At 51.1% G+C, this 26955-nt stretch overlaps 1 protein-coding gene across 2 annotated transcripts; it reads right to left on the bottom strand.

Moving 5' to 3' along the window:
• Nucleotides 1–221: 221 nt before the first annotated feature.
• On the bottom strand, nt 222–26955 carry Camkk1 (calcium/calmodulin dependent protein kinase kinase 1). 2 transcript variants are annotated; one of them, XM_077110481.1, is made up of 16 exons: nt 26433–26955; nt 19824–20225; nt 18867–18914; nt 18373–18426; nt 17920–17971; nt 17553–17686; nt 17050–17086; nt 15810–15831; nt 14533–14621; nt 10889–11088; nt 8490–8543; nt 7566–7639; nt 5784–5871; nt 5427–5555; nt 4931–5034; nt 222–2115 (listed from the first exon to the last, which is right to left on the bottom strand). In XM_077110481.1, the coding sequence occupies exons 2-16, from the start codon at nt 20181–20183 to the stop codon at nt 2043–2045; spliced, it is 1518 nt and encodes a 505-aa protein (XP_076966596.1). In that variant the 5' UTR covers nt 20184–20225; nt 26433–26955; the 3' UTR covers nt 222–2042. The 2 variants fall into 2 exon arrangements, with proteins under 2 accessions (XP_076966596.1, XP_076966597.1); XM_077110482.1 differs by lacking the exon at nt 26433–26955 and adding an exon at nt 20334–20388.

Below are 26955 nucleotides of genomic sequence, written 5' to 3'. Positions count from 1 at the left end.
CCTCCCTTTTACCTCCTGCAACTCTTTAGGATGCCTCAGAGCTTTCTAGAAAAGCAAGCCAAGCCAGCTGGTCCAGGTGGTGAGAAAGAACACATCCAGATGCAGAAAATGCACAAATAAAGGCTTTTTTTTTTTTTAACTCAAGAAAGAAAGGGCTTTTATTATTTTTAACTCACTTCCTGGGAAGTTAATTTTTAAAACACTCTTATGGAGTCTGTTCATCATTTGTGCTACATTTGAAAACAATGATGTCAACCCAAACCCTCAGTAACAGGTGACATTCCCTCCACACTCTGCTGGGGCAATGAAGGGCCCCCTCTGAGCTTTTTCACAGGTAGGTCCAACCCATGAAGCTTCCTGAAGCCCTGGCCCTCCAGGTGCCAGCACAGACCCCCCCAATTTTTTTGAAAACCTGTTGATCAGTGATTGATTTTCAACTTGCCTCCATTAACTCTATAAAAGTGTTCTTAAAGATAGTACTGGATTATTTTTTAAGCCCCAGGTCACACTGACTGCCTTAATGCAGAGGAACTAGGGAGAAATGTGGGCCCATTGACAATGGGCTGCATTCAGCTCCTAGCCTTAAATAGACATAGAAACTATATTACAGATGCATGTATTGGTGCAAGACGTGTATGTGCTGTGTGCAGCAGATGGGCACGCACATGCATGTGCGTGGAGGCGCAACGTACACCACAGGCACAGAGATGCAGCAGGGTGCAGGCCCTCCTTCTGCCCAGCCTCCCTCTCCTTCTCCAAATGAGCCCTTTTGCAATAGGAAACCCATGCAGGTGGCTGAAACTCCTTGCGTGGCCCATGTTTTCAGGGGCAGAATCTGAGTCCTGCATTATTTCCCTTTAGGAGCCTATCTCTCTGAGCATTTGGTCAGTAAACATCAAGCTGGCCAGCCAGTATCAGATCCCAGAGAGAAGATGAAGCCTACTCCAGCACAGCATGTCCACAGCACACCCCAGTGACTGTCCTGGGAGTGAGGCAGTTGGCACAGGGGCTGCCTGCCACGGTGCACACCCCTATGGGGTCCCTCACCTAGCAAGGCCTCCAATTCAGATGGTTTATCCTTCATGGTAGGAATGTTCTGGATGAGCCAGTGTGGGATCAGATTGAATTCCAGTTATTTCTGCATGTGCTAGTCCACGGCCCTTGGCCAGTGACATTCCTGGTGTCTCTCCTGCAGCCTTGGCTCTGGGGAATCATGGTGGGGGGCGGGGATGAGGTGGGCAGACAAGCTGTGCTATTCCTGGTTCAGGCCTTTGCTCTGAGCTTGACTCAATTCAGTCCATTTTCCAGATGTGCTGAGTACAAAACAATCCAGGAAGGTCAGTCCAGGCTGCTTGGCTGCCAAATAATGGTGGATATGCTGGGACATACCCAAGATACTCCCCATTGACTTCGCCACTCCCCTGGCCCCCAAATTAAAATAAAAAATAAAAGGTAACAAAAAAAAAAAAGAGAATCTTGAATTCTCCAATACCTGCCTCTCCCCAGTGGGGCCTAGGCATACATGAAGCAGTCAGAGCCTCCAAACCAGCATTTGGAGTAGACAGAATCTCTAGCACCCCCACCCGAGGTGGTGGGGGCGCATCCCTCCATGTGATGTGGCAGCTGAGCCAGGCCTGCCCAGCCCCTAGTGGGAGGTCCCTGAGCTGCAGTAAGCCAGGCCTCCACCTGCCATCTTGGTCTTCTGTCCTGTGCCCTGGGCCTTGCCAACCAGCCAGGTAGGGTTTCTGAGATTCCATGGACCCCTGGCTTCCTCACAGGATGAGTTAGGCCAGGAAGAGCCAGGGCGAGAAGGAAGGCACCATGGGACCCCTACTCCCCCAAACCCCAGATGATACACATTCCAATCCTGTCCCTGGACGTGCACGCGCGGAGGTCATGCAGCACGACGGGGGAGGGGGACCGGGAGAGGGGCCACAGTCCCCAGCCCCCTGCCTGCAGGGGCGGCTGTCGCATAAGGGCGGTGGGCCTCTGGAGGCGCGGGATGAGCGTGCTGCCTGGTGGCCCTGGGCACATGCAGGAACTCAGGATGCAGCCTCATCTTCTTGAACACCAGGGAGCTCCGGGCTTTTGCCCCCTTCACCACACCCTTCTTTCCTGTTTAGGGGACACCAGGGCCAGAGGGACCTCAGGAGTCAGAACATGTACACAGGAACACTCTCTCTCTCTCTCTCTCTCACACACACACACACACACACACACACACACACACACACACGAGCATTTGTATCCCACAATCTCTCAATCCCCCTCACCCACTTCCCCAAACTCAGGCTCGCCTGGGATCTCCTTGTCCTGGCAGTCACTCTCCTGGTCTCCTTACTCTCAGCACACTTAGATTGTATCTAAGACAATGGCTCCCATTGTCTTAGATACAATCTAAACTTCTCAGTCTGGCCTCTGCAGTCTCTCATATCTGACTAGTTGATTTTCCTGCATCCTTGGAATATCACCTAGGTCAAGGGCCTTCCACATTGACCTTCATAGGCCCCCAGCAGACCTGGGTAGAAGGGCTTTCATTTGTGTGTGTGTGTGTGTGTGTTTTGCCTTCTTCACAGGGCAGAGTACTTATCAGTCTTGGGATTCTGTTACATATTCAGTGAATTCCTATATCTGATTTCCCCCACTCCAGTACCTCTTCTTAAAAAATAACCAGTGAAAGGACCAATCTCATTTAACTCTACTCTAAAGTTTCAACAATTATCCCACATACTATCAAGAACAAATGCTAGGACTTGATAACATGAAATCTGCTTTCAAAATTAAACTTGAGGGCTAGGGTTGTAGCTCAGCAGTAGAGCACTTGCCTAGCATGTAAGAGGCCCTGGGTTTGAACCTTAGCACCACATAAAAATAAATAAAATAAATATTAAAATTCTCTCTCTCTCTCTCTCTCTCTCTCTCTCTCTGCCTCTCTCACTCTCTTTAAAAAATAAAATAAATAAATAAATAAAATAAAAGTATTGTGTCTAACTACAATTAAAAAATAAATATTAAAAAATAAATTAAACTTGAACCAGCCAGGCAAAGTGGTGCATGCCTGTAATCCCAGCAGCTCAGAAGGCTGAGGCAGGAGGATCACAAGTTCAAAGCCAGCCTCGGCAAAATCAAGGCACAAGGGCTGGGGATGTGGCTCAAGCAGTAGCATGCTCGCCTGTCATGCATGCGGCCCGGGTTCGATCCTCAGCACCACATACAAACAAAGATGTTGTGACTTCCGAAAACTAAAAAATAAATATTAAAAAAAAAAAATCAAGGCACAAGCAACTCAGTGAGACCATGTCTCTAAATAAAACACAAAATAGGGCTGAGGATGTGGCTCAGTGGTCGAGTGCCCCTGAGTTCAATCCCAGGTACTAAAAAAAACTGAACTTGGGCCAGGCATGGTGGTATATGCCTGTAATCTCAGCAACTTGAGAGGCTGAAGCAGGAGGATCAAAAGTTCAAGGCTAGCCTCAGAACTCAGCAAGATCCTATCTCAAAAATAAAAGAGGGATGAGGATATAGTTCAGTGGTAGAACATCCTTGGGTTCTACAGAAAACATTAAACTGAGGTCACAGAATTGTAGAATTTTATGGTTGGAAAGTACTGAGCCCAGTCTTTGCAAATCAGTTTGCAGGGCACAAATGTGTCCTAGGTGCCAGGTGGGCTCTGAACCTGTGGTGGGCTTGTCCCACCACTAGGGGGCACTAGGCCACAAGCACTGAACTGGAGTGACCAAATGCCAGGTGTGCGGGGTGTAGTGCTAAGTCCCCCTGTTGTCCTGGCATAACTACGCCTCTTCTTCCACTCTCAAAAGTGGCTCTGTGTAGAATGTTAAGTTCCATACAATTCCGCCTACTCTAAGCTCAGTGCCAGCATCTGGGCCCTGAGACCTAATAAGAACAGAAACCCCTCCCATAAACCAACAGCCTCATTGAAAAGATGAGAAAACCACAGCTTGGATTTCAGGCGTCTCTCAGGCTCCTCCCCTCATTTTGTGGGCACATCTTTGGAAGGACACAAGTCAAAGTGCTCCTTCTTGAAAGCCAGGGCACCTGGACAACACCCCACACTCACTCTCTGGAGAGCTCGCCTTCAGCCCAAAGCAGGTCAGAAGGCACCTGTCAGCCCCACAGCCCCTATCACAGACCAGAGGAAGTGGCCAACATCCAGAACCGCATTCTAGCCCAGGATCCTTCCTGGTGTTCTCTGCTGATCTAGGCACAAACTCCAGCAGGCCCTAGTGGCATCCCAAGCTGACTTTGATTACAGTGGAAAAACTGAGGACAAAGTCACAGAGGTTTGGGAAACTTTTTCTGGCCTCTCCTAGGAGATGGTGAACCCATAAGTATAGTTCATACTAGGGAGCCCTCAGCAAATGGTAGTTCCTCTCTCCTGGCCCTGTCAGCTGGCCTGCCCACACTGACCAGCTAGGTAAGCACTCACAAAGCTCCAGCTGCAGGTGGCACAGGCCACTCAGGAAAGTAGCTAACACCCACCCTGGGCCAGGGAAAGTGGGCAGAAGTGCCCGTCCCTCTATGGATAGCCCAGTCTCTACAAAGGGAAAATGGACAAAGGATTGTCTGCAAACCTCTAGAATGCCAAGGGCTGAGGTGCACCCAAGTGGCAAAGCATTTGATAACATCAAGCTTCCATCACAGGGAAGGGTCTTCATGCCCCATGGAGGGACCAAGGGAGATATCATTCCTGGCAGTGTAAACGAGGGATACTGGGCCCAGACTGCAGTAAGACTGGCCCAATAGTTTGGAGAACTGAGGTGCATATGGGGCCTATTCTGAAACCTGGCTGTGTCCCTAGGTTCTGTGATACCTGCACAGTCTTACTACAGTGCAAGTGGGGAGATGTGCCTTATTTCCACCCATGCCACCTTAAGGAGCATCCCAAAGGCCTCAGCCCACCAGTACTTACATCAGTAAGTTTCCCGGAGCAGACATGGAGCGCTCTTCTCTGCGTGCTTGGGGCTCAAAGGGGTTCCCAAAGGATCGTTTCCTCAGCATAGACTTAACCAGAATCTGGGGAGCAAAGGTCAGTGTGAGGAACATAGCCCCCCGGGTGCCCAGACATGCCGGGGCAACTTGAGGAACGTTTGGAATGAAGGAAAGGCCTCCTCCAGTCACAGTGAATTCATCTATCATCAAGGCCTGCGTATTTCTTTGTCATTCACTCTCCTCACCAAGCCTCCTTATCTCCCTGCCTGAATAAAAGGACCTCTTTCTGCATGGGCCCCCCAGCAGAAAAGTGACCTCTGTGGCCCCGCATTGTGGCTGGCTGACCAGGCAGCCCTCTGTCCGTCCCCCCCCCCCCCCCTCGCCCAAAGCCAAGCACAGAATAAGCCTCAGGCAACAGACACGCCCTCTTCAGGCTCTAACAGGACAAGGAAGCCTTCAGCCCCTCACCCTCTTACCACTGTGGTCCAGCTAGGGATGAGCTTCACTGAGTTTTTCACCTCCTCCTCAGTCACCTCCACCATACTGCAGTGCTCCTCCTCTGAGGGAAGGGGTTCTTTCCCGTTCTTGGTCACCCAGGGGTGCAACTGGGGAGGCCAGAAGGGAGGGAAAGGTTAGGACCACAGGCAGACAGACACCGGATCAGCAAATGATTCTAGGCATCCCACAGTAATGTCCTACAAGGGATCCAAAGCCCACAAATCCTGAAACTCAAACCCAATATACCTACATCCTGGCCTGGATCTCTCCAAAAAGGAAAATCGAGACTTGTTTTCTATAACCCAGCCCAGCCCAAAGACCTCTTGTTCCCCCACCTTGATGTCTGGCACCCCAATTCTTGACTCAGGATTCTTATCTAGCATCTTCAGAATTAGGTCCTTGAGCTCCTCGCTGACCTCTGGCCTAAAGCGGTGGAAGGAAGGAGATGAGGGTGAGAGACTGTTGATGAGGACCACTTCCTGCTCTCCTCTGCCTCCCTGCCCTGGGATCAAAAACACACCCAACCCACAGATGGGAAGAGCAGGAGGGCCCCCCAAGGTACCAGGCCAGAAGGGAGAGTTTCAGAACAAGTATGTGGATCTCCTTTCCTGAACAGAAAGTGAAGCAGTCTTCCTCTGGAGCGGAGACCACAAACAGAGCTCCCGGGGGACTACATACACCCTCTGGCTGGCAAAGACAATGAGGATAGTCCGAAAAGAGCTACTTTAGGGACACCAGGGTCTTCACTCCCACTCGCCATCTTATCCTTCCTCTACCTGCTGGGTGGCCAGGGAAGATCCTCTCTCATTTGACAGAGGGGGGAAACTGAGGCCCAGGGCGGTCAGGAGGTGGGTATGTCACCACTGAGAAGTGAGGACATGGATGGGAGACTAGGGGAGGGGCATGGCATTCTCAGCCTCAAGACAGCCTGGACCGACTGTCTCGGCCTAAATTCCAGGCTTCTTTGCTAGTGATGTTCTTGGTGAGCCCATCCTTCCAATACTGGGGAGGAAGAACCCACTCTTGGGATTAGGATGGGTTCCTTCTGCTGTCTTAGATGCTTAATCTCTTTAAAAATTCCTAGACTACAGAATATTCCTGGTAGGGGATATAGCGGGGAGAGGTGAAGAGCCAGGAAATTAAAAGAATAAAGAGGAAACACTGAATCCAGTTGGCTAGTGCTCAGGGGGAAAGAGTGATACGGCAGCCAATGAGCACCTAGAAACTAGAGGCCCTTGAACACCATGGCCAGGTCATGGCCTCTGTCCTGCAGGCTTTGGGAAGACTTGGGCAAACTTTAAGCAGGAGATATGGTCAGATCTGTTGTGTGCAGGTACAATGGGGACCCAAAGATAGGTAAGAGGTGGACACAACAGGGGTTGGGGACCATACAGGAAATGGGTGCCAGAGAGTTGGAAGTTATGGATATTTCCTATTTTAGTTTCTGTACCACCTCAGTCAATTGAGCAGATGATAGAAGGACCCTAAAAATTGAGGCATCAAGAACTCAGGCCACTGCCACAGCAGATAAGCCTTAACCAGAAGCCCTAGGGACGAGCAGGGAGGCCTCTCAGACAGTTCTCCTGGAATCAAAGACCTCCTGTGGCTCAGTGGTTGAGTGCCCCTGGGGTCTTTGATCCCAGGAGAACTGTCTGAGAGGAGTAGAGAGGAAAGAATAGCTTCAAGCCCCACCCCTACTAGTAACTCTCCTCAGGTGCCTCCACTTTTCCATCTGGGAACTGGGAAGCATCTTGAACACCACCAATGCCCATCCCATGTGGGATTTCCCCATGGGTCCAGGGACCCATGTGTGGGGTTGGTACCACTGACATATAGTGAAGGAGTGGTGTGAATGTATGACTGGGGGTCATCCATGCCCAACTCTGGGCCTGGATGGTCCCTCTACACAATGCCATTTGACCCTGATGTCTCAGACACTGTCAGTTCCATGGTCCCACCCCTCCATCTGCTCAGGGCCCCTCCCAGGGAATAGCACCCCCACCTCCAGATCTGCAGGCTGGGTTGGGGCCCTCAAACGGCAAAAAGCTCTGCTAAAGCTCAGACACCCCTTCTCAGGAGTGAGTGGGACCCTATGGTCCCCTGGGTAGACAACTCACTCCTCGGGAAACACCACGGCCTCATTCTTGATCTTCCTGTGCAGGGCCAGGATGTAATCGTCGATGAACGGGCACTGTGTGGGGGAGAGGCAGACACAGGATGCAGGCACAGGGCCTTGAGCCATGCCAGGGACCAGCCCCTAGCATGGGAAGGATGCCATCTAACTTGCGTAGGGCCTGGCACACAGCAAATGCTCAACAAATGAGACTGAACAACCAAGTCACTGAGGGAGCTATAAGGCTGGGTGTACCTGCTGGGTCACTACCACCTGCAGCAACATCTCCACTCCCAGGACCTGGTGTCTGGAAACGTGTTCACTGAGATTCGCTTCTGCCCCTCAGTGCTCCCCTGAGTAGAAGCACTTGTGGGCAGGGATCTAAGTCATGTGAGTGGTGGGTATCCTCAAGGCCCAGTATGATCCAGAACAGAAGTGACGGGCAATTTACTGGATGAATAAACGATTGAGTGAATGCATGGGTAAATGAATGACTGGCATCAAGGGACAGAGGGACAGGGAGCACTCTGGCTAGAAAGGAGGAAACAGCACCACTGACATCTCCCTCAGACATCTGCTGTCCAGGATCCTTCACGATGATCCCTCCCAAGGGGAAGAGAGGAAAACAGAAAAAAATCTCTTCTCCTTCAGCCTTCTCTGAGCCAGGTGGGCTCTTTCAAAATCAAAACTTAAGGAGCTGGGGTGGTGGCTCGGGGTAGAGAGCTCGCCTAGCATGCATGAGGCACTGGGTTCCATCCTCAGCACCACATAAAAACAAACTAATGTATCCACCTAAAACTAAAAGATACATAAATAAATAAATATTTTTTAAAAAATCAAAACTTAAGGACACAAAAGAAGGACAGTATCTGTTCCTAAGTTTGGCTCCCTAGACCCAGCCCACAGTGCCAACCTCCCCAGCACTCACCTTCCCATACACAAAGCAGTACAGTGTGACCCCAGTGGCCCACACGTCCAAGGCCTAGAAAGAAACATGCTCACATCAGCACCCCAATAGGTACCACTGCCCACCGCACACCCAACTCCACTGGGCTATAGAAAGGGCCTGTGGGCACTCTCCTCCCACCACCATGTAATCACTGAACAGACACTGCAAATGCTTATTCCATGCTGGGTCCTGTACTGAGCACGGGGACACAGGGGAGACCAGAGCAGAGCTGCTGCTACTCAGATGTTCCAAGTTTCTTTGGGACAGGCCCAAACCAGATGTATTTCTAATTCAGCAGGTGCACAGCTTCTTTCATCCATAGGATCAGATCACATTTGCAGCCCCTATGACATAGATGCATCCAGAAATAACAGTCTGTGTTGAATTTATACTCATTAAACCAGCTCTGGTGCCGGGCACAGTGGCACACGCCTGTAATCCCAGTGGCTCAGGAGGGTCACAAGTTCAAACTCAGCCTCAGCAACGGTGAAGCACTAAGCAACTCAGTGAGACACTGTCTCTAAGTAAAATACCAGAAAGGACTACAGATGTGGCTCAGTGGTTGAGTGCCCCCGGCTTCAATCTCTAGTACCAAAAAAAAAAAACCTACCTTTGGCTTCAAGGGGTCATTCTATATCCTGCTAATCCAGTGGAGAAGCCATCATCCACCTCCCTTCCTGACACCAGATGCACCCCCTGCCAAAGCAAAGCCCTGTCCACCCTGTGCACTGCTACCACTCCTCCCAAGCACTCACTGGGCTTCCCCTGCCCTGGATCTTCCTGTGTGCTCTCTCTTCATTTCCCTCTTCAGACTCCACCTTCCCTCTTATAGCAGTGGCTCTCAAATCTCTACCTCCATATCCCTGCCACATATGACTCACTGGAATCCATTCAGGGAACATGAGACAAATGCAAACCAAAACATTTTACAATTTTACAAAACAACAGATTTGTTCTCTTCAAAAATGCCAAGGTCAGAAAGCTGGGGATGTAGCTCAGTGACAGAGCAGTTGCCTAGCATGTGCAAAGCCCTCGGTTCAATCCCTAGCCTCATATACACACATACAAAAGTCAAGGTCAGGAATGACAAGGAAAAGCCAGGGAGCCAGCAAAGACTTCCAGACCAGAGGATGTGAAACAAACAAGACAAGTGAGTGAGGCAAATGACCCTAGATTGTATCTGGGACCAGAAACAGTTCCAAAGGTCAACATGGAGAAAACTGACAAAACATAAACTATAATAATTGAAATTTATATTACAAATTATATAAGTCTTATCAGTGGTAAATTTCCTGATTTTGATAATTACATTGAGGATCTGTAAGAAAATGTTCTTGCTCTTAGGAAATATCCACTAAAAATATCCCCCACCAGTGTCCAAACTTTCTATAAATTTAAAATTATATCAGAATAAAAGGCTTTGGCTCAGTTGTTTTTTTGGGTTTTTTTGTTTTGTTTTGTTTTGTTTTGTTTCGATTTTGTACTGGTGCTCAACCACTGAGCCACATCCCCAGCCCTTTTTTATTTTGAGACAGGGTCTCACTAAGTTGCTCAGGGCCTCACTAAATTGCTGAGGCTAGCTTTGAACTCAAGATCCTTCTGCCTCAGCCTCCCAAGCTGCTGGGATTACAGGCATGCACTACCATGCCCAGCTGTTTGGGGTTCTTTTGAGCAGATCTAGGATATCACACATGCTACCACTGAGCTATATCTTGTTCCTCCACAAGTAAAAAGAAAAAAAAAAAAAAAAGGAATGCTACATTCCTGACCTCTGAGGCCCAGGAGGCCTCCACCCATGTCCAAACTTTCTCAGCCCTCCCCTCTTTGGCAGGTGCAGTAGGGCAGTGCCCAGGGGGACACAATGGCTGCAGCAACCCCTCAGAAAGCTTTCTTACCACTTCTCTCAGGTGGCCCAAATGACAAGGTACTCTAAAACCTGCCCCTACCCCCATGCCTCTCAGACCTCTGGTACATTCTCTGGGCTCCACCTCTTGCTCAAATCCCCCTGTTCTTTGAGGGCCAGTTCAGTCCCTGCAATGCCAAGATTTGACATGGCCTCCACCTTCCCCCTGTTTTTGAGTTCTTCTGACCTTTTCAACATGCAGAAGTTGGAAAGCAGGGCTATTTTGACTCTGCCTGTTCCACAGCCCATCCCAGAACCCAGCACAGAGCAAGTGGCAGTAAATATCTGCAAGGGAGGTATGGAACCATTCTACTGGAAAATGAGAGGAAGTCAAGGTTGGGGGACATGTCAGGATCTAAGGAAGAGACAAGGATGTCACTCTGTAGATGCAAGAACCCTGGCACCCTCAAGCTCTGCTGCAAGCTGTTCTGCTCCTCTACCTGAATCGCCACCTGGCCCAGACCCTGGGAATCACCTTCCCACTGAAACTCTGGCCAGAATCAGAAATGGCTTCAGGGGCCATGAATGCTGGGGTCCCCGCCGTGCTGGACAGTTGAGCGTCGTTCCCCTCAAACTGGTTGCTGACACCAAAGTCGGCAATCTTCACATGCCCGTCATCTCCCAGGAGCAGGTTGGATGGCTTGATATCCCTGTGGACGATCTTCTGGTAGTGCACTGCAAAGAGAAGCAGCCGAGTGCTTGTCTGGGAGACCCCTGCCCAGGAAGCCTCACCAACCCTGCCCAGCCAGGGAGGCCAACTGGCATATCCCAGTGTGGAACCCCACACTCTTGTCATGTGAGGACCATCCACTTTACTATGCAGGTGAAGATGCTCAGGCTCAGCCCAGGATATTAGCAGCAGAGCCAGGACAGGATTCTTAGGAACCTTTGGACTCCAAGTCCAGTGCTCTTTCCATGACCAATAAGGTACCTATTGCTGAAGAGAGGAGGTCAGAGGAAACTGGGTACGGGAACTTCTCCATAGGCTGTCTGTACCCCTCCCACTGAGTACTGTCTACAAACCCAAAGCCCATGCAAACCCTTCCCCAATTCCATCCCCAACCCAGCCCTGTCAAAGATGTCCCTACTCCTAGGATTAAGGGTTGGATTTGGGGGACTGTAATGTCCTATAGATATACGGTTTCAGCTCATAGGATCTGGAATGATGAAGTTTCACAGAGGAAAGGCACCCCAGGCCTTGGGATTATCAGGATGAATATGGCTCAGATGAGGGTGAAGCCAGAATGAAGCCAGATGAAGGATGAAGCCAGAATCAGAAATGGCCTAGAAGGTGGGCAGCCTGCCCTGCCTCCTGTGCATCCCTGCTAGGAAGGGATGGGTGGCTCAATTTGAGATGACCAGAGGGAAAGAAGAGGTTCTGACCCCACCCCACCACATCAACTTGTGGCCTCCCTCCTCAGTAAGTCCTTCAATTGGACCAAGAGTGCCCAGGATGTTGGAAAAGGGGGAAGATAAGGAGGGAAGATAAGGAGGGAAGAAAGAGGAAGGGACAGGAAGAGGAGAAGGTTGGGGGCAGAGGGAGGGAGTGCCGTACTCCAATAACCACCAAATCAATAGCCTACTGTGTGCTGGCACCAAACCAATAGCCTACTGTGTGCTGGCACACAAAAATCCGGTCCACATCCATGAGAGCACAGAAGCTCAGGGATCTGGATATTTGACCACGGAAAGTGGTCTCAAAGTTTTATCTCAGGGGCTAGGGATGTGGCTCAAGCGGTAGCGCGCTCGCCTGGCATGCGTGCGGCCCAGGTTCGATCCTCAGCACCACATACAGACAAAGATGTTGTGTCCGCCAAATAGTAAAAAATAAATATTAAAATTCTCTCTCTCTCTCTCCCTCTTTCTAAAAAAAAAAAAAAAAAAAAAAAAAAAAAAAGTTTTATCTCAAACACTAGCCTTGCCCTCAATTCCAAGCTCTTTATCCAACAGACATGATAGCTTATTATGTATGTCAATATATTGCACTAATTCAGAACTTGATTTCTCCCTGCAAACCACACTACCACCAACACCAAACAAAACATAAAACCCCAATCCCTTTCCTGTGTTTCCCATTCCATTAAAGCCATATTATTGTTGCCAAAAATCTTGGGACCATCTTTAACTCCCTTCTCTCAGACCTCACATCAGCTATCCCTGTGAGCTCAAGTTCAAAATGTATCCCCCATGTGACAGCATCTCATTACCTATATTGCTGTATTTGCTCTATTTACTGAGGATCAAGCCTAAGCCTCTCTGACCCCAGAGTGCTCTCAGGGCAGCCTTGACTCTCTTTTCTTTTCTTTCTTTCTTTCTTTCTTTTTTTTTTTTTTTTTTTTTGGTATTAGGTATTTAACCATTGAGCCAGATTCCCAATCCTTTTTTTTTTTTTTTTGTATTTTATTTGGAGACAGGGTCTCACTGAGTTGCTTAGTGCCTCACTAAATTGCTGAGGCTGGCTTTGAACTCTCAGTACTCCTGCCTCAGCCTCCTAAGCTGCTAGGATTACAGGCATGCACCACTGTGCCTGGCTGGACTCTCTTTTCTTGAGGTCAGAATCACATGGCAAGTCTTCAGCCCTCCCAGTGCCTCTGTTCATCTATCTGCCAGCCCTGGCACTAACCATCCTACTTCCCTGCGATCAGCAGGGTCCTGACCAGGCTTTCACCAAGAAACAGATGAGATCAGCTTGCTTTTAGGAGAACACGGATGGCAGACAACAGCCCCTCAATTGGTGAGAAAGGCTGAGAACAGGAAGGGGGGCGGAGCCAAGGCCAGGCAGGGTTGTGTCCTCCACTGACCATACTAACTGTAAAATGTCCCCTCCTTGTCTTATGCCTGTAGGTCCTAGCTAGGACTATGTGCAAAGACTGCCCCTCTGTGTGCCTCAGTTTCCCCACAAGTACACAGACTGAGGGCAGTGGGGGTTCAAGCAGGGTAAAAGCAGTCCTGTTCCTGTCACTGCAGGTCACATCTCAGCTAGGTTCACACTCTGTTCTCCCAGGGAGAATATGCTAAGATTTTAAGAGATAGGCAGCACCCTTGGCCCCCAACCTGGACAAGAACCCTAGGTTTGGGGCCCTCCCCTCATTAGACCAGTCAGCCACCCTATGCCAGCCATACCCTACCCCCTTCACATCCCTCCCCACTGCTACTGACCTAATCTAAGTCTCACCATCTGTCACTTGAGCTGTAGAAACAGCCTCCTCCCTGCCCAGCTGGCCGTGTCTCACCCTCAAATCCAGCCACCACACAGCTGCCAGACAGAGCTTTCACAAATCTCATCACACCCCTCCCCTGCTAAGAGCCCTGGGGGCCTCAGCATGCTGTCTGAATGAAGTCAGGAAAGTCCTCCTGGAGGCACTCCCAGCCCTCTTGGTGTGGCCTGCACATTGCTTCCGAATTACTGTTCACTAACCAACCTCCTCTGTCCACTGGATGTTTTAACCAGATTGAACTTGCCCCATCCTTCAACAGCACAGACCCACTCCCTCCTGCCTCTGCCTGGCGTTGCCAGGCATCACCTATATTGTCTGCCTGCTTAGGTCCCTGCCCTTCCGGGGCTGAGAGGTCCTTGGAGTCAGATCTGGGTCTTTGTCCTCTCTGTGCCCTCAGCTGGCACTTAACAGGTAGTCATAAATGAAAGAAGTGAGTGAAATGTATGAGCAAATGAGTAAATGAATTCCAGGCAAACAGCCTAAATTAACATCTTCCCTCCTGAGTTCTCACCACCTCAGGGCCCCTCCCAAGTTGAATCTACCCTGCCACCACCCACCAGCCCCATACTAGGACACACTCTTCCCCAAGCTGCTGGACATGTATCCCTTCCACCTTGTATCTATTGAGGCCCCCGTGGAGAGGCTAAGCAGAGGAAAGATAGAGACAGAACACCCCAAAGCGCACACAGAAGGGTTGAAGACCAGCCGCAGCTAAAGACCTGCACATGCTCAGTGAAAAACGGCCTCGGCCCCGCCCATAGAGCGATGCCCCGCCTCCACTAAAGCTGATTGGCAGATCAGTGCTGATGGACAGGAATGGCTCAGGTCCCGCTTAGCCTATCCTCGGTACCCTTCTGCATCCCCTAGCCCCAGTTCCAGCGACAGGCAGCCCCTCGCTCACAGTACTCGAGGCCCAGGATGATGTCCCGCAGATAGAGGCGAGCTTGCTCCTCCGGAAAGGGTTTGTCGCAGGGCACTTCCATGACCGGCCTGTGGGGAAGGAGAAGGGAGGGGTGTTCAGCCGGTATCAGGATGAGTAAAAACTGCGGCAGGGGAAGGGAAATATGGGTTGGCCATTCAGGCCCCTAACGACCTCCAGGGGGCCCTCTGGGAGCACAGGGTCCCTAGGAACCAAGATATGACCTTCTCCTCCAGTATATGAAAATTTAAAAACACACAGACACAAATATCCCTTGTCAGTTGCAATTTTAAATCAGTTTTATCTTAATTTCCATTGGCTTGTATTTCTTCTTAGAAGCACTTACTTATCTACAATCGAAGAACTGTAAAGATGCCATTTAAAGCAATGTCTTTCTGGATCCAGATCCAATAGAGGGTGATGAAATCAATTTAGCGGTGACAGTTTTTTTTTTTCCCGCTAACAAAGTAGAATGTACCCCATGTAATGAAGATATTTACCGTTCTGTAAAACTTTGGTTTCAGTTACAGATATGGATAACAATATAAACATATATTTTTTGTTTGAATCGATGTACAAATGTTTGAAAGCTCCTGAATCTTAAAGGAACACCACTCCATGACCCCCTCCCCAAATTGGAACCCAGACAGAGACACAAGCCACAGCTACGTTCAAGGTCTTGGCAGTGAAGGGTGCCTGTCCACTCAGCCCCATGCCCACCACTCCGTGTCAGCTATTCTACAAATACCCCAGAAGTCAAACAGGGCAGACATGTGTTAGAACCCTATGCTCCACCAGTGACTTGCTGTGTGACCCTGGGCAAGCTATTTACCCTCTGACTCTCAGCTTTCCCTCTCATCAATGGAAGGGAATAGAGTCCCACCCGCTCAGTTCCCAAGCTTGTCATAAAGCTAAAAGAACCCTTTGTGATCTGAAATGCAGGTTGCAGTGAGTCCTACCAGTAAGCTTTTGCCTGAAAATCACTCCTTTCTTCTCCCTCTCTTCCATCCAAATCTTTTTTTCAGTTTTTTGAGGCCTGGTTCAAAACCCAGTTACTATTCCAGCCTCAGTGACCCTCCCCTCCAGCCTTCTGAGAATGTCCTCCTGATCTCTTATTTACTTCTCTGAATAGAGCTCCTGAAGACAGGGCCTAGGTCTCTGATTTCTCCTCTAGTGGCTAACCCTTGGGTCTGAGGGATGCAAGGAGGGAAAGGGAAAGGGATTAGAATTGACCTGCCTGCTCGGGATGGGGAACTCACCCCTTTCTCAGGAGGTCAAACACTGAAAGAAAAGAAAAGAAGGTGAGATGTAAGGTGCTGGCAAAGCAGGCAATGCCAAAGTCCCTCCCTGTTCAGAGGGTAGGAGGTGGGGCAGGCATGCAGGTGTACTCAAGGGACATGGTCTCAGGATGTCAGAGGAAGTAAATGGATGAGAGTAGAATCTGCTGTGGAACTGCCTTATCTGATCCTTAATGCCAGGTGAGGACCACAGAATGAACCCTTTTATTTATTTATTTATTTATTTATTTTTATGTGGTGCTGAGGATGGAACCCAGTGCCTTGCACGTGCTAGGCGAGCACTCTACCCCTGAGCCACAACCCCAGCCCCAAATGAACCCCTTTTAGAAGGAGAAACTGAGGGTCAGAGATGTGGCAGAAATATTCCTAATGGTCCAAGCAGACAGGCAGGATGTAGACGGCAGACTCAAGCCTTGACCTCTAATTCCTGAACTGGTCCTCTGCCTCATTTTTTTAAAAAAATATTTTTTTTAGTTGTAGATGGACAAAATATCTTTATTTTTATTTATTTATTTTTACATAGTAATGTAATGCTGAGGATCGAACCTAGGGTCTCATGTGTGCAAGGCACAACCACTCTACCACTGAGCCACAACCCCAGCCCATGCCCCATTTTTTGAGAACTCCTCTAAGACCAGTCCTAAAGCAGGCATGAGGAACTTAAATAATAACATTGCTATTAATACATTAACATTAATAATAATAATATTAAAGATATTAGTATGTTCTGCATATAGTAGCTCATCGCCTTTTGACGTCAACTCTATGAAGTAAATGCCACCATTATCTCATCCTTGAAAAATTATTATTATTTTCTGTGGGTGTGGTGCTGGGGATTGAACACAAGTCTCATACATGCTAGGCAAGTGGTCTACCACTAAGCTAAACACCTGCCCCTATTATCCCATTTTATAGGTGAGAAAACTAAGGCACAGAGCTACTAGACAGGGCCTGGGAACCCACATAACCAGCTCCTGCCTTAACCTGAGTACAGAACCCAAATCTGATCCACTGTCTTGCCCATCAGTGGGGAGCAGAGAGTTGGGGCTTAGAGATATTTTTGGGGAACCCAGGGCTTGCGAATGTGTGTTTTCCCTCTACCTTCAGGAGGTCAGTATATTCACATGAGTCATGTGCAACCCCATTGTGCCCTGGGACTAGTCCAAGGTGAATTGTTGTGGCAGTGAGCTGGGTCACTCACCCAAGTAGAGATTGTCCTCAGCTGGGTCATCCAGGACCTGGTTAGAGGGAGCAGATATGGGGATAGGGTTTGAGGAGGCATGGGCTGGAAAACTCAGGCCTTTTTGACCTTGCCAGCCCCAGGACCCCTAGTATGCTCTGAAGCCACTTCAGACATACAGCAGGAACAGCTGCCAGATAAGAGGGGTCTCACCCATCACTGACCATCCACCATCTTGGCCCACCACATGGCAACCAGTCGTTCTTCCCTAAGATGATGAGGGGCTCACTTTTTGCCTCTGGGGCAATCCCTCACCCTCAATGAGAACATCCCTGACTAGCCAGAGCCAGGCCCTGATGCCTCCCTGGAGTCCCCACCCCAAGTCTGGCATGCCCTCGGAGACTTCAGTCATACCTGCTCCCTTAGTGGGACCTGGGTCTGTACCAAGCACCTCCCTCCACCCACCAGAAGCTACTCACAGGAGATAGAGCATGCTGGTCTCCCTGTTGACTACCACCTCCTACCTCGATCAGCTTGACTACATTCACATGGTCCAGCTTTTTCAGGATAGCAATCTCCTGGTACACCCGCTCCAGGGGCAGAAGCTGCTTAGCTGGCCCTCCCTGGGCAGCTTGGGACCCTCGTGGGGGAGGGCGACCTATGACCAGAAAAGGGAATCAAATCCTACTTCTAGGAGCTGGGCCTCTCCCTGGCCCTGCAACCAGCCTCAAGCAAGACTTTCACAAGACCATGATCTTGTCCACCAAGCATATTCCATCCCCAGGCCTTCAACCATACTGTCCCCACTCCTAACTGAAACTAGCTGGGGACCATGGTCTCCTCTGTCCCCAGGCCAGCAGCTCCCAAGGACCAGACCAGATAGATACATACGTGGAAAGCCATATTGTTTCAGTAACTTCTTTTTAGAAAGAACTTTCATTGCCTGAGGAGAGAGGGACAGAAATGTGTCACTTAGCAACTAGGAGCTAGAAGAGGCTGGTTACATGTGGACTGAGGGGGAGAAGGGTACACTGGGCATCTGCCACTGGCACTGAGCATGTGGCTCAGGTATATGTCAGACTGGGTAAAAAGGTGGCTATATCTGAGTCTAGGCCTTCCCCCCCTGCTCCCTCAACAAGCCTTTCTGGAAGTCTCCCCTCAGAGGAAACCAGCCTCTGTTTGCACACCCCGAGGGTCAGGGAGTTAATTCCAGTTGCACATCCTTAGGGATAAGGAGCTCACTCCCTTACCAGGCAGCCTGATCCTCTATCTCCCCAGCTTCTGCCCTACTCTCCAGGCTCTTAGGCCAGCTTGCCAACACCTCCCTCCTATCCCCAGACTCACATAGTGTCTGTCTTCACTTTCATTGTAGGCCAGCCTCACCACGCCATAGGCACCCTGCAGACAGGAACAAGTCAGCTCCACTTGGACAGGGCAACCTCCCCCAGGACCAGCACAGGAAATGGCCAGACTGATAGCTCTGGTCCCCTCCCCTGTATCCCAGCTCCATCCCCAGCACCAGCTGGCTCTTGAGCACACATTTCTGAAAGACAGGGAAGGTACTTCTGTGCCGTGGAAGCTGCTCCACCGGGCCCAGCACAGTTCCATGCCTCCCTCAATCTCTCTTAGTCATCCATGATGCACCCTGGGGGAGCCAGGAATCAGAAGTCATCTCCCACCTCCCCTTGGGAATTTCCCATAGATGATTAAAAACTTTCTTCACATTCAAGCTAGAGCTTTCAGGCTCTGTTTCCCATTCTCACCCACAGAAGAAAAAGAAGAGTGACAAGATGAGGACCCTGAAGTATCTGCTGCTCTTCTCCTACCCTCAGACCTACCTTGCCAATCTCACTCTGTAGCTTGTACTGGTTCAGTTGCACACAGTCCTGGGGGGAAAGATGCAAGCATCAGGTACAGCTTGATCCAGTCACAAGACCACTCCTACTTCAGGAGTCTGTTCAGGACCAGCCCTGCCTCAAGGTCCTAATTCCCAAATGCCCAGGTCTCACCAACATTTCAAGTTCCAATGGGGGAAGCTTGGTGGTTTCATAGCCACCCTAAGTGAGAAGCCTCAGATAACGTTTAAAAACATGGATGGTGAAGCCCTGGCTATGCTCTGCTCCCTACGGAGTGAGGGGATAATGCATTAATTCCTGCTCCACTCTGGGTCTGGGAGATCCCAAACTGTGAAAAAAAAAAAAAAAACCCAGGAGCAACTACTTTCAGAAGCAGCTAATTGAAAAGGTCTAAATTGCAGAGACAAGAAATATTGGAGAAGCGCTTGGGGACAGAAGACAGCCTTGGTTCAGGCACAAAAAGCTCAGCCTCTGCTATCTGCAATCAGCTCAGTACCCAAGTTCACTTTCAGATAAAAGTGGCAAGGACAGGGCCAGCAGGAGCCCAGAAGCTGGAAGCATGCTGGCAGCTTCTGAGTCAGAGCAGACTCTAAGAGGCAGGATTAGGGACAGAGGGAGGCAGTGAGCTGGGGATGACTTAGGGGGTGGAGGTACACATCATCTATTTTTAAATCTCTAAGAGGACTTCTTAGAGGACAAGGGAGGGACCTATTTCCTAGGGGTGGGATGGTAAGATTCATAGGAGGCCTTTAGCTCAGATGGAGATTCCCTGGGTGACAAGAGGCCATACTGTTAGGAAATGAGCTCTCCGACTCTAAGGGTATGCCAACTAAGACCATTTAACTATGTAGTACAAGATGGGGCAGAAGGGGCCTTCATGGAGGCCTACGGGGTAGAGGGTAGGGGCTCATGAACAGTCCCTAGCTCTGCCTCACCAACCTCTGTGTCTGAGATGGCCACATGGTGGGACTCGATGGTGGGCCTCCGCCAGGCTCGAGGGGAGATGTGGCTGGCAGGCCCTGTGGCATAAGGCCCAGGATGGGCCTCCAGGCTGCTTCCTGCTGGCCGCTCCTGGAGGGAGAACTTCCTAGCTGAGAGGCTGGGCCGCACTTGAGGGGGTCTTGAAGCACTGCCAGGGATCACAGAGGCAGCTCTGGCCCGAAGCGGAGGGTCCACACCATTCCTGGCAGGCTCTGGGCCTCCATCTGTCTCTTCCAAGTGGGTCACGTCGATGGCTGCTACTCGTTCTACCAGCTCTGTTCGTGGGTCCTGGCAACACACGGCTGGGCCGCTTTCCATTGCCTTGGTCCAGGGGATCCTCTGTGTCACCTTGTTGGGAACCTGAGAGAGGGTAGAGAAGGCTTCACTTCTGGATAGCAAGCCAGCCATGGGCAAGGAGGCCAGACCGAGACTCTCTCCCACTGTAGCCACAGCCCTGCAAGGTCCCACCTCTATTCCTTTGCCCTAGCTGCTCTCTTTGCCTGAGATGCCAGCGCCCAGTCTCAGGTCTGCTCCTACAGCTGAATCCCAGGACCTCATTTGGCTGTGCTGCATGCCAGCCTCCTAGACCTCAGTGTCCCCACCTGCAAATAGACAGTTATTTCTGCCATGCTTCACAGGGAAGCACAATGAACCTGGTATTCTGGAGTCAGGATAGACAGACACGGGTAGAAGAACAGTGGCCCAGCAGCACTGAGAAAGAGTCCAAAGCAGCTGGGCCCCACCCAGCATGCAGTCCAGTGACTCATCAGTCCCACCCCTTGATGGCAGAGCATTCCTGCCCCTGGAAGCTGGGCTGGGCTCTAGTGATGCAGAGGCTTCCCTGGTGCTGCAGGCCCAGCTACCTCCTCCAAGAGGCCCCCTTGATGTTCCAGCCTCCATTAGTCCCTCTCCCTGCTTCCTAGAAAACTTCCCTAGAACTCCTGCCTCTCACTTCCGCTCCCATCTCCAGGACCATACAGTGAGACTGGTTATTCCCTTCCCTGCCCCAGCAGAGCCTCCAGTCCAGGACAAGGTCTGTCAGGGGAGGAGGCTGCCACTTGGGTAACTGTCAAGTGAGATTTTATTGCTCTAAAAGGTCATTCCATATTTCTCCTGATTTTTTCCTTCCAGATGGTTCATGTGGCAAAAATGTGTGCCACATCCGCTCAAGTCAAGATATTCCCTGGGTCCAGTCTCATACCCACCCTGGACCTACTGCAGAATCCCTGGATCCTCAAACTAGGTGAAGCAGAAGCCCCAACTCAAGCCCCAGTCAACCTCCAGCCTCAGCCCTATCCCTTACTTCCTGCCATGATCTAAGCTACATACCCTACCCCCAGGTTGAACCCCGACTCTCACACTCAGACTTCATCTTTGCCCCAAGATGCATACGGACCCCACCCCAGCCCAATACCCCTCTCCTTCCTGTGCTAGACTCAATATCTTCTCAGGAAAAGGAAGTGAGCAGAATCCTGACCCTCTGTATTTCCTGTTTGTTGGTAACTTCCTCTGTCCCCCACAGTGACTTTGAGAACTTAAGTCTTTGGGTCTTATGAGTGCCATGCTTCTCTTTCACTCTTCACGTTCCCATCTCCTTGCTTTGATAAGGGTGTCAAGGAGGTGGGGCTGATCGGGTGTTCTGGATATGGAGGAGCCTGGGCTGGGTTCCAATTCTGCCTGTCATCCTATTACAGGGCCACAGATAAAAGTTCCTTGCAAATTTTAAGCCTCAGTCTCCCCGTCTGTACTCATACCATACCTTCCTCAGCAAGGCTTGGAGGGAGACTGTGGGTAAGGGCACAGTCCAGCTCTTCTGCCTGACATTAGTGTGTTGAATGAGTAGAAGCCTGGAGGTGGTAGAGCCGATGTCGGCATGCAGAAGGGAAGAGGGAAGGAGATCCAGACTGACAATAGGAAAAGATGTGGAGGCTGGACCTTGAGAAATGATAGAGGGTTGTGAGGCCTCCCTGGAGGAGGTAAGAGAGGCAGGAGTGATGGGACTGGAGCTCCAGAGGCTTTGGAAACCAGATCGCTTGCAGGAAGGAAGAGACCAAGGATGAGAGGAGATTCCATGCCTGGCCAGGCTCCATCCTGTAGGTAACCCCTACCCATCCCCCAGCCTTTCCCACCAAAGTGCAGGCTCTAGAGATAAAGACTTTGTTGAATGGGTGGTTGCCATAGTGATCATTACAGCCCAGGCCCCATTACACTGAGGGGAAAGCCTCAGCAAGGGAACTCCAGCAGGCCCCACGCCACACGAGGTGGAAGGACTGTGGCTAGGAGCTCTGCTTCCCTGCCCCTGAGATGAGACAGGCTGCTCTGGTCCACAAAATTTGCATATGATTTCCCTAAGGTTGCTATCCTGCCAGAGGCCACCCTCCTTTAGCTCCCTTTCCCCTTTTTCTCAGGTGGGGAAAGTGAAGCACAGCAAGTTCCCGCTCCCCAAGTGGTTATGAGGTGTAAAGGAGCTGACACCCACTAGGGACTCAGAACAAGCTTGCCTAGAAGGAAACTCAGTAGAAGTGAGCGGTTTTGATTGCCTGGGACAAGCTGGGTCCCAGATGGATGCGCTGGCGGCAGCAGGAGGTGGCTGTGAGGGCTGACGTCAGACCCTCCGTCCATCCCTCCCTCCAGCCTGGATCAAATTCAGGTGACTAAGCAAGTCGCAAGGGAGGCAGCCAGGGAGACCCGAGGTTCCTGCCGCGTGTCCAGGCGACAGGGCTTGTCGTCCAAAGCTGTGTGAGTGAATGAGTGTGTCTGAGCATGAGAACGTATTCAAGCAGGACTGTGACACTCGCACACTGTGTCTGAGTGTCCACCCTTAGAAGTGCATATGCATGGAGACCAAAAGCTCTCAGTGTGGTCTGTGCGTATACAAGTGTGTTCATATGTACCAGTGTCCTTTAGGTCTACATGTACACAGGCCCCAGGACTGGGGTAGGGTCAGCACCCCCTGTGGCCATGGGATGCCCAGCTTAGAAGGTAAGTCTGGACTTGCCACTCGGTTCTGTCCCACTCGCCTGGAGCAGCCCACTTGGCTTGTCCGTGTCTCCCAGGCAAAGCCCCATCCTCCCTGGGGGGTCACCCAGGGGGTCTCTCAAGGGCCTTCCCAAGTTGGGGCCTTAGTAGACACTTTTGTAGAAACTGACTCAGCAGCTAACTAACTCAGTCATGTGGGTAAACAGAAAACTGGACAGGTTTTGACCAAGGCCCAGCAAGGACTTCTATGGTCAAGGGGGACCTCCCAGCCATTGGCCAAGTGTTATGGCCAAGAATTCCTGTGTTGCCTGGGACAAGACATTGGGCTTCCTGGAGACTCAGTTTCCTCATATGTGAATCAGTCATATGGCCACCATCCTGCCTACTACCAGGGCCATGGAAGGAAGTCAGTGAGGTTTATAAACTGGAGCGGTCTGGGACTGAGCAATGTGGGGCTGATGTGTCTGCGTCTAGAAGCCATTGAAAGAGAGCCCTCATGTGTAAAATACAACCCACATCAGCCTCCTGACATAGGAATGGCCTGGCTTACACACACTCTTAGGCTTCTCCTCCCAGGCTGTGTCCCAGACCTCTAATCATCTGCCACTCCCAAGCATACAAGCTCCTGGTTTCAGATTCCTGCTTGACCTGGCCACCTCCTCAGAATGTGCCCCATTCAACTGGGTCCCTCACCAGAGGCACAGAGAACAGAGTAGACAGATCCTGCTGTCATCCATGTGGGTTCAAGTAGCCTGGCCTCAGGTGAGCACAAGTACCCAATCAAGCATCATTCTGAGTTTTGGAAGGATACTCTGAACCCCTGTGCCAGGCTGAGGTATGGGACTAACTTCTGTCCAGGCAAAAGATGAGCAGCTCTGCCCAGCATAGGGCTGGCCAGAAGGGAAAGTTGCAAGTGGGTAGTAGCCACCCTGGCCAGACACGAAAGGTACCTGTGAACTGCCTCATTGGAGCGCTGTTTATGTTCCTGACAAGTGTCTGATGGCCTTGGCAATGGTGCCCTCCGCAGTTCCCACCCCCGCCTGGGATGACTCAGTCCCCTCAAGGGAGGCCCAGAAGTCTGGTGCCAAGTCATGCTTGAGGATGCCTGCTGTGAGGATGTGCCCTCCCACCACCCCTGGGGAGCTCCCAATTACCAATATGGGCCCTGTGTCTCATCACAACTAACCTAGGGTATCCCCTTGGCTCGCCCCAGGAGACTGACAGTCTCCAGGCCTCACTTCTCCCTCTGCCCTTCCTCATGCTCCACTCCTGGTCTGTGCCTCTAGCCTCTCTTTCCATATTGCTGCCTCCTCCCCCTCCTCATTCTTGGGCAGCTCAGCTCCAACAGGGCCCTGAATCAACTCAGCATCTTCCCCCAAACCTGCTCTTCCTCCTGTCTCCATTGAAGAGGTGGGAACCACATCCTTCCAGTTGTTACTGGACCCAGGCCAGAAGTCCAAGAACCACAGGGATCTGCTCCCCATTCCTATCCTTGTTCCACTACCTCACACCTACTCTCCACTCCAGCTGCACCACACAACTTGAAGCTTCCCAAACTGCAGATTGTTCTGCTGCCAGCCCTTTGTACAAGCTGTGCCTTCTGCCAGGAACACACCTCCCTCTCCTTTGCAGCCTGGAGGACAGCTCAGACATTGCCTCCTCTGAGAGCACTTTTTGATCTCCCTACTGCTGGCTGGGTGAGATCACCAAGTTAAAGCCCTTAAAAAGTCCAGATTAAAAAAAAAAAGTCTAGTTTCTGACCTCCTTTCCAACTGTCCTTTCACTGCTTCTGCCACATGGGTCTCCCTGCCTCCAGGCTCACATCCCCATTCTATCCCATTTCCATCCTTCACACCAGTTGCTAAAGGAAGGATTTCTAACATGCAAATACAGCCATAGTTCTTTCAGACCTGGCCTTCCAGGAACTTGGAATCTGGGGCACAGAGGAACAGAAGACCTAACTTTAGACTAGGGCTTCAGGCTGGGGCACAGCTGGGAACACAGGTTCCTGGATTGCAAATCCAGTCATTCATTCATGCAATAACTATTCATTGAACATGTGCTATATGCCAGGCACGATGCTAGGTGCAGGGAGATAAAGCAATGAACCCAAAAGACAAAAGTCCCTGCTTGCACATAGTTTAATTTCTAGGAGGGACAGGATATAATAAATAAGAAACTGGGTAACTAATATGCGCTATGTCATGTGGCATGTGCTGTAAAGAAAGCTACAGCAGTAAGGGCGATCAAGCCTAAGGGACTGGGGAACACTACTGATTCAGTGCAGTTGGGGAAGACCTTGACAATGCAGGACTTGAGTAGACACCTGGAGGAAGTAATGGAGCAAGCAATGTGGTCACCCAAGAAGAGCACTTCATGCAGAGAGACCAATGAGTGCTAACTCCATGAGATGGGACAATGCTTGCTTTTTTGAGGAATAGAAAGGAGGCTGATGTGGCTGGAGTATGGATGTCATGAGGAGCTAGATCTGGAGAGAAGGCACAGTCCACTTGTTAGCCTCAGCGATGGATTCCTGAGGAGATGATGCTGAAACTCTTTTTTTAATCAATGAGGATTTTTTTTTTTTTTTTTTTTTTTTTTTGGTACCAGGGATTGAACCCAGAAGCACTTATCCACTGAGCCACATTCCCAGCCCCTCCCGCCTTTTGGAGATTGGGTCTTCCTAAATTGCTTAGGGCCTCACTAAGTTGCTGAGGCTGGCTTTGAACTTGGAATCCTACTGCCTCAGCCTCCTCAGCCACTGAGAGTACAGGTGTGCACCACCTGGCCAGCCAATGAGTTGGATTTTAGCAGGGGATGAGAATGGGAATTTATGTAGCACATAACCAAAAACCCTCCCCTGGCTGGGACTCTGGGCTTGCTAGGGGTGTGGGGAGGAGCTTTGTGGACAGCCACCACAAGGCATCCAAAGCCAAGGAAGGGTTTTGAAGAGAGGAATGACTCAGTTGGATGAGGTTTAAAATGACTCTGGCTGCTGTGGGGACTAAGGATGAGAGACTGAGCAGGCAGAAGGTTCCCAAAATGTGGGGGCCTAGGACACAGTGCTCAGTCTGTATGTGCTGAATGAAGGAGCCCAGGGCTATGGGGTACACAGGTGCCTCTTCACAGGAGAACCTCAAGGACATAAGATGTATACTTCTCCCACACTTCTGAGTCCACCTGACAGATGCACAGCCCTGGGGAAACCCATCGTGGCACAGTCCTAGGATCTGTGGCCTGTGACATAACCCTCTCTGCACACTCCTGCAACACCCTCAAGACGTGCACGCCCATGTCCGCGTGACTGGTCCTCATACGCCACTCCATCCTGAAATGCATCCCCCTCACACACAGGCACACTCCTGTGTCCACGTGACACACGCATACCCGCCTCCAAACACCACACACGGCTTCCCGCGCACGTGTGCTCCCTCGGAGTCACCACTCCTGTGCCCACCCGGTCCCAGAAACCACAACGCCAACCTCCGCCACCCGCCTCCCCGCCTCGGATCAGGGGAAGACTGCGCAGCTAAAGCCGCATCCGTCCCATTCATCACCCCCGCCCCCAGCTGTGGAAGGAAGACTCACGGGAGGGCCGTGGGAGGAGCGCTCCGCGGAGATCCACACGTGGGTGCACGCGTCCGGGCCCACTCGGCATAGACACGGCCTCCACTAAGAACCGGGGCAGGGCAGACAGTGCGCGGGCTACGGACGCAGTCCTGTAGACAAGAGCTGGGGGAGGGACGAGGATGGCAGGGCGCCCCCCTAGATGCGGTCCTGGCTGCGGGTTTAGACAGAAGCAGGCTCCACGAGACACCCGGTAGACCCAGCTCCGCAGATAGAGGGCAAGGATCCCTGAATGGGCAAGGTCCCAGCTGTCCTCACAGTCACAGCCTTGCAGACACCCCTCTCCCCAGCAGGCTGGGAGCAGATGATCCTTCAGGTGTTCGAATTCCGGTTCCCTGCTCCAGGTACCCTTCTCACCGCCCCCTACCTCTGCCGCGGGGCACCAGTCTCTGAGGCCCGGCGGGCGGCCAGGCTCGCTCCCGCGGCGCGCGTCCCGCCCCGCCCGCCTAGCCGGGGCCGGGATCGCGGAGCTCAGACCGCCGGC

The sequence above is a fragment of the Callospermophilus lateralis genome, chromosome 11 (genome assembly GCF_048772815.1).
Source record: "Callospermophilus lateralis isolate mCalLat2 chromosome 11, mCalLat2.hap1, whole genome shotgun sequence".
Lineage (NCBI taxonomy): Eukaryota > Metazoa > Chordata > Mammalia > Rodentia > Sciuridae > Callospermophilus > Callospermophilus lateralis.
The sequence above is the reverse complement of the archived record's forward strand: the minus strand, read 5'-3'. Positions and strand labels throughout refer to the sequence as shown.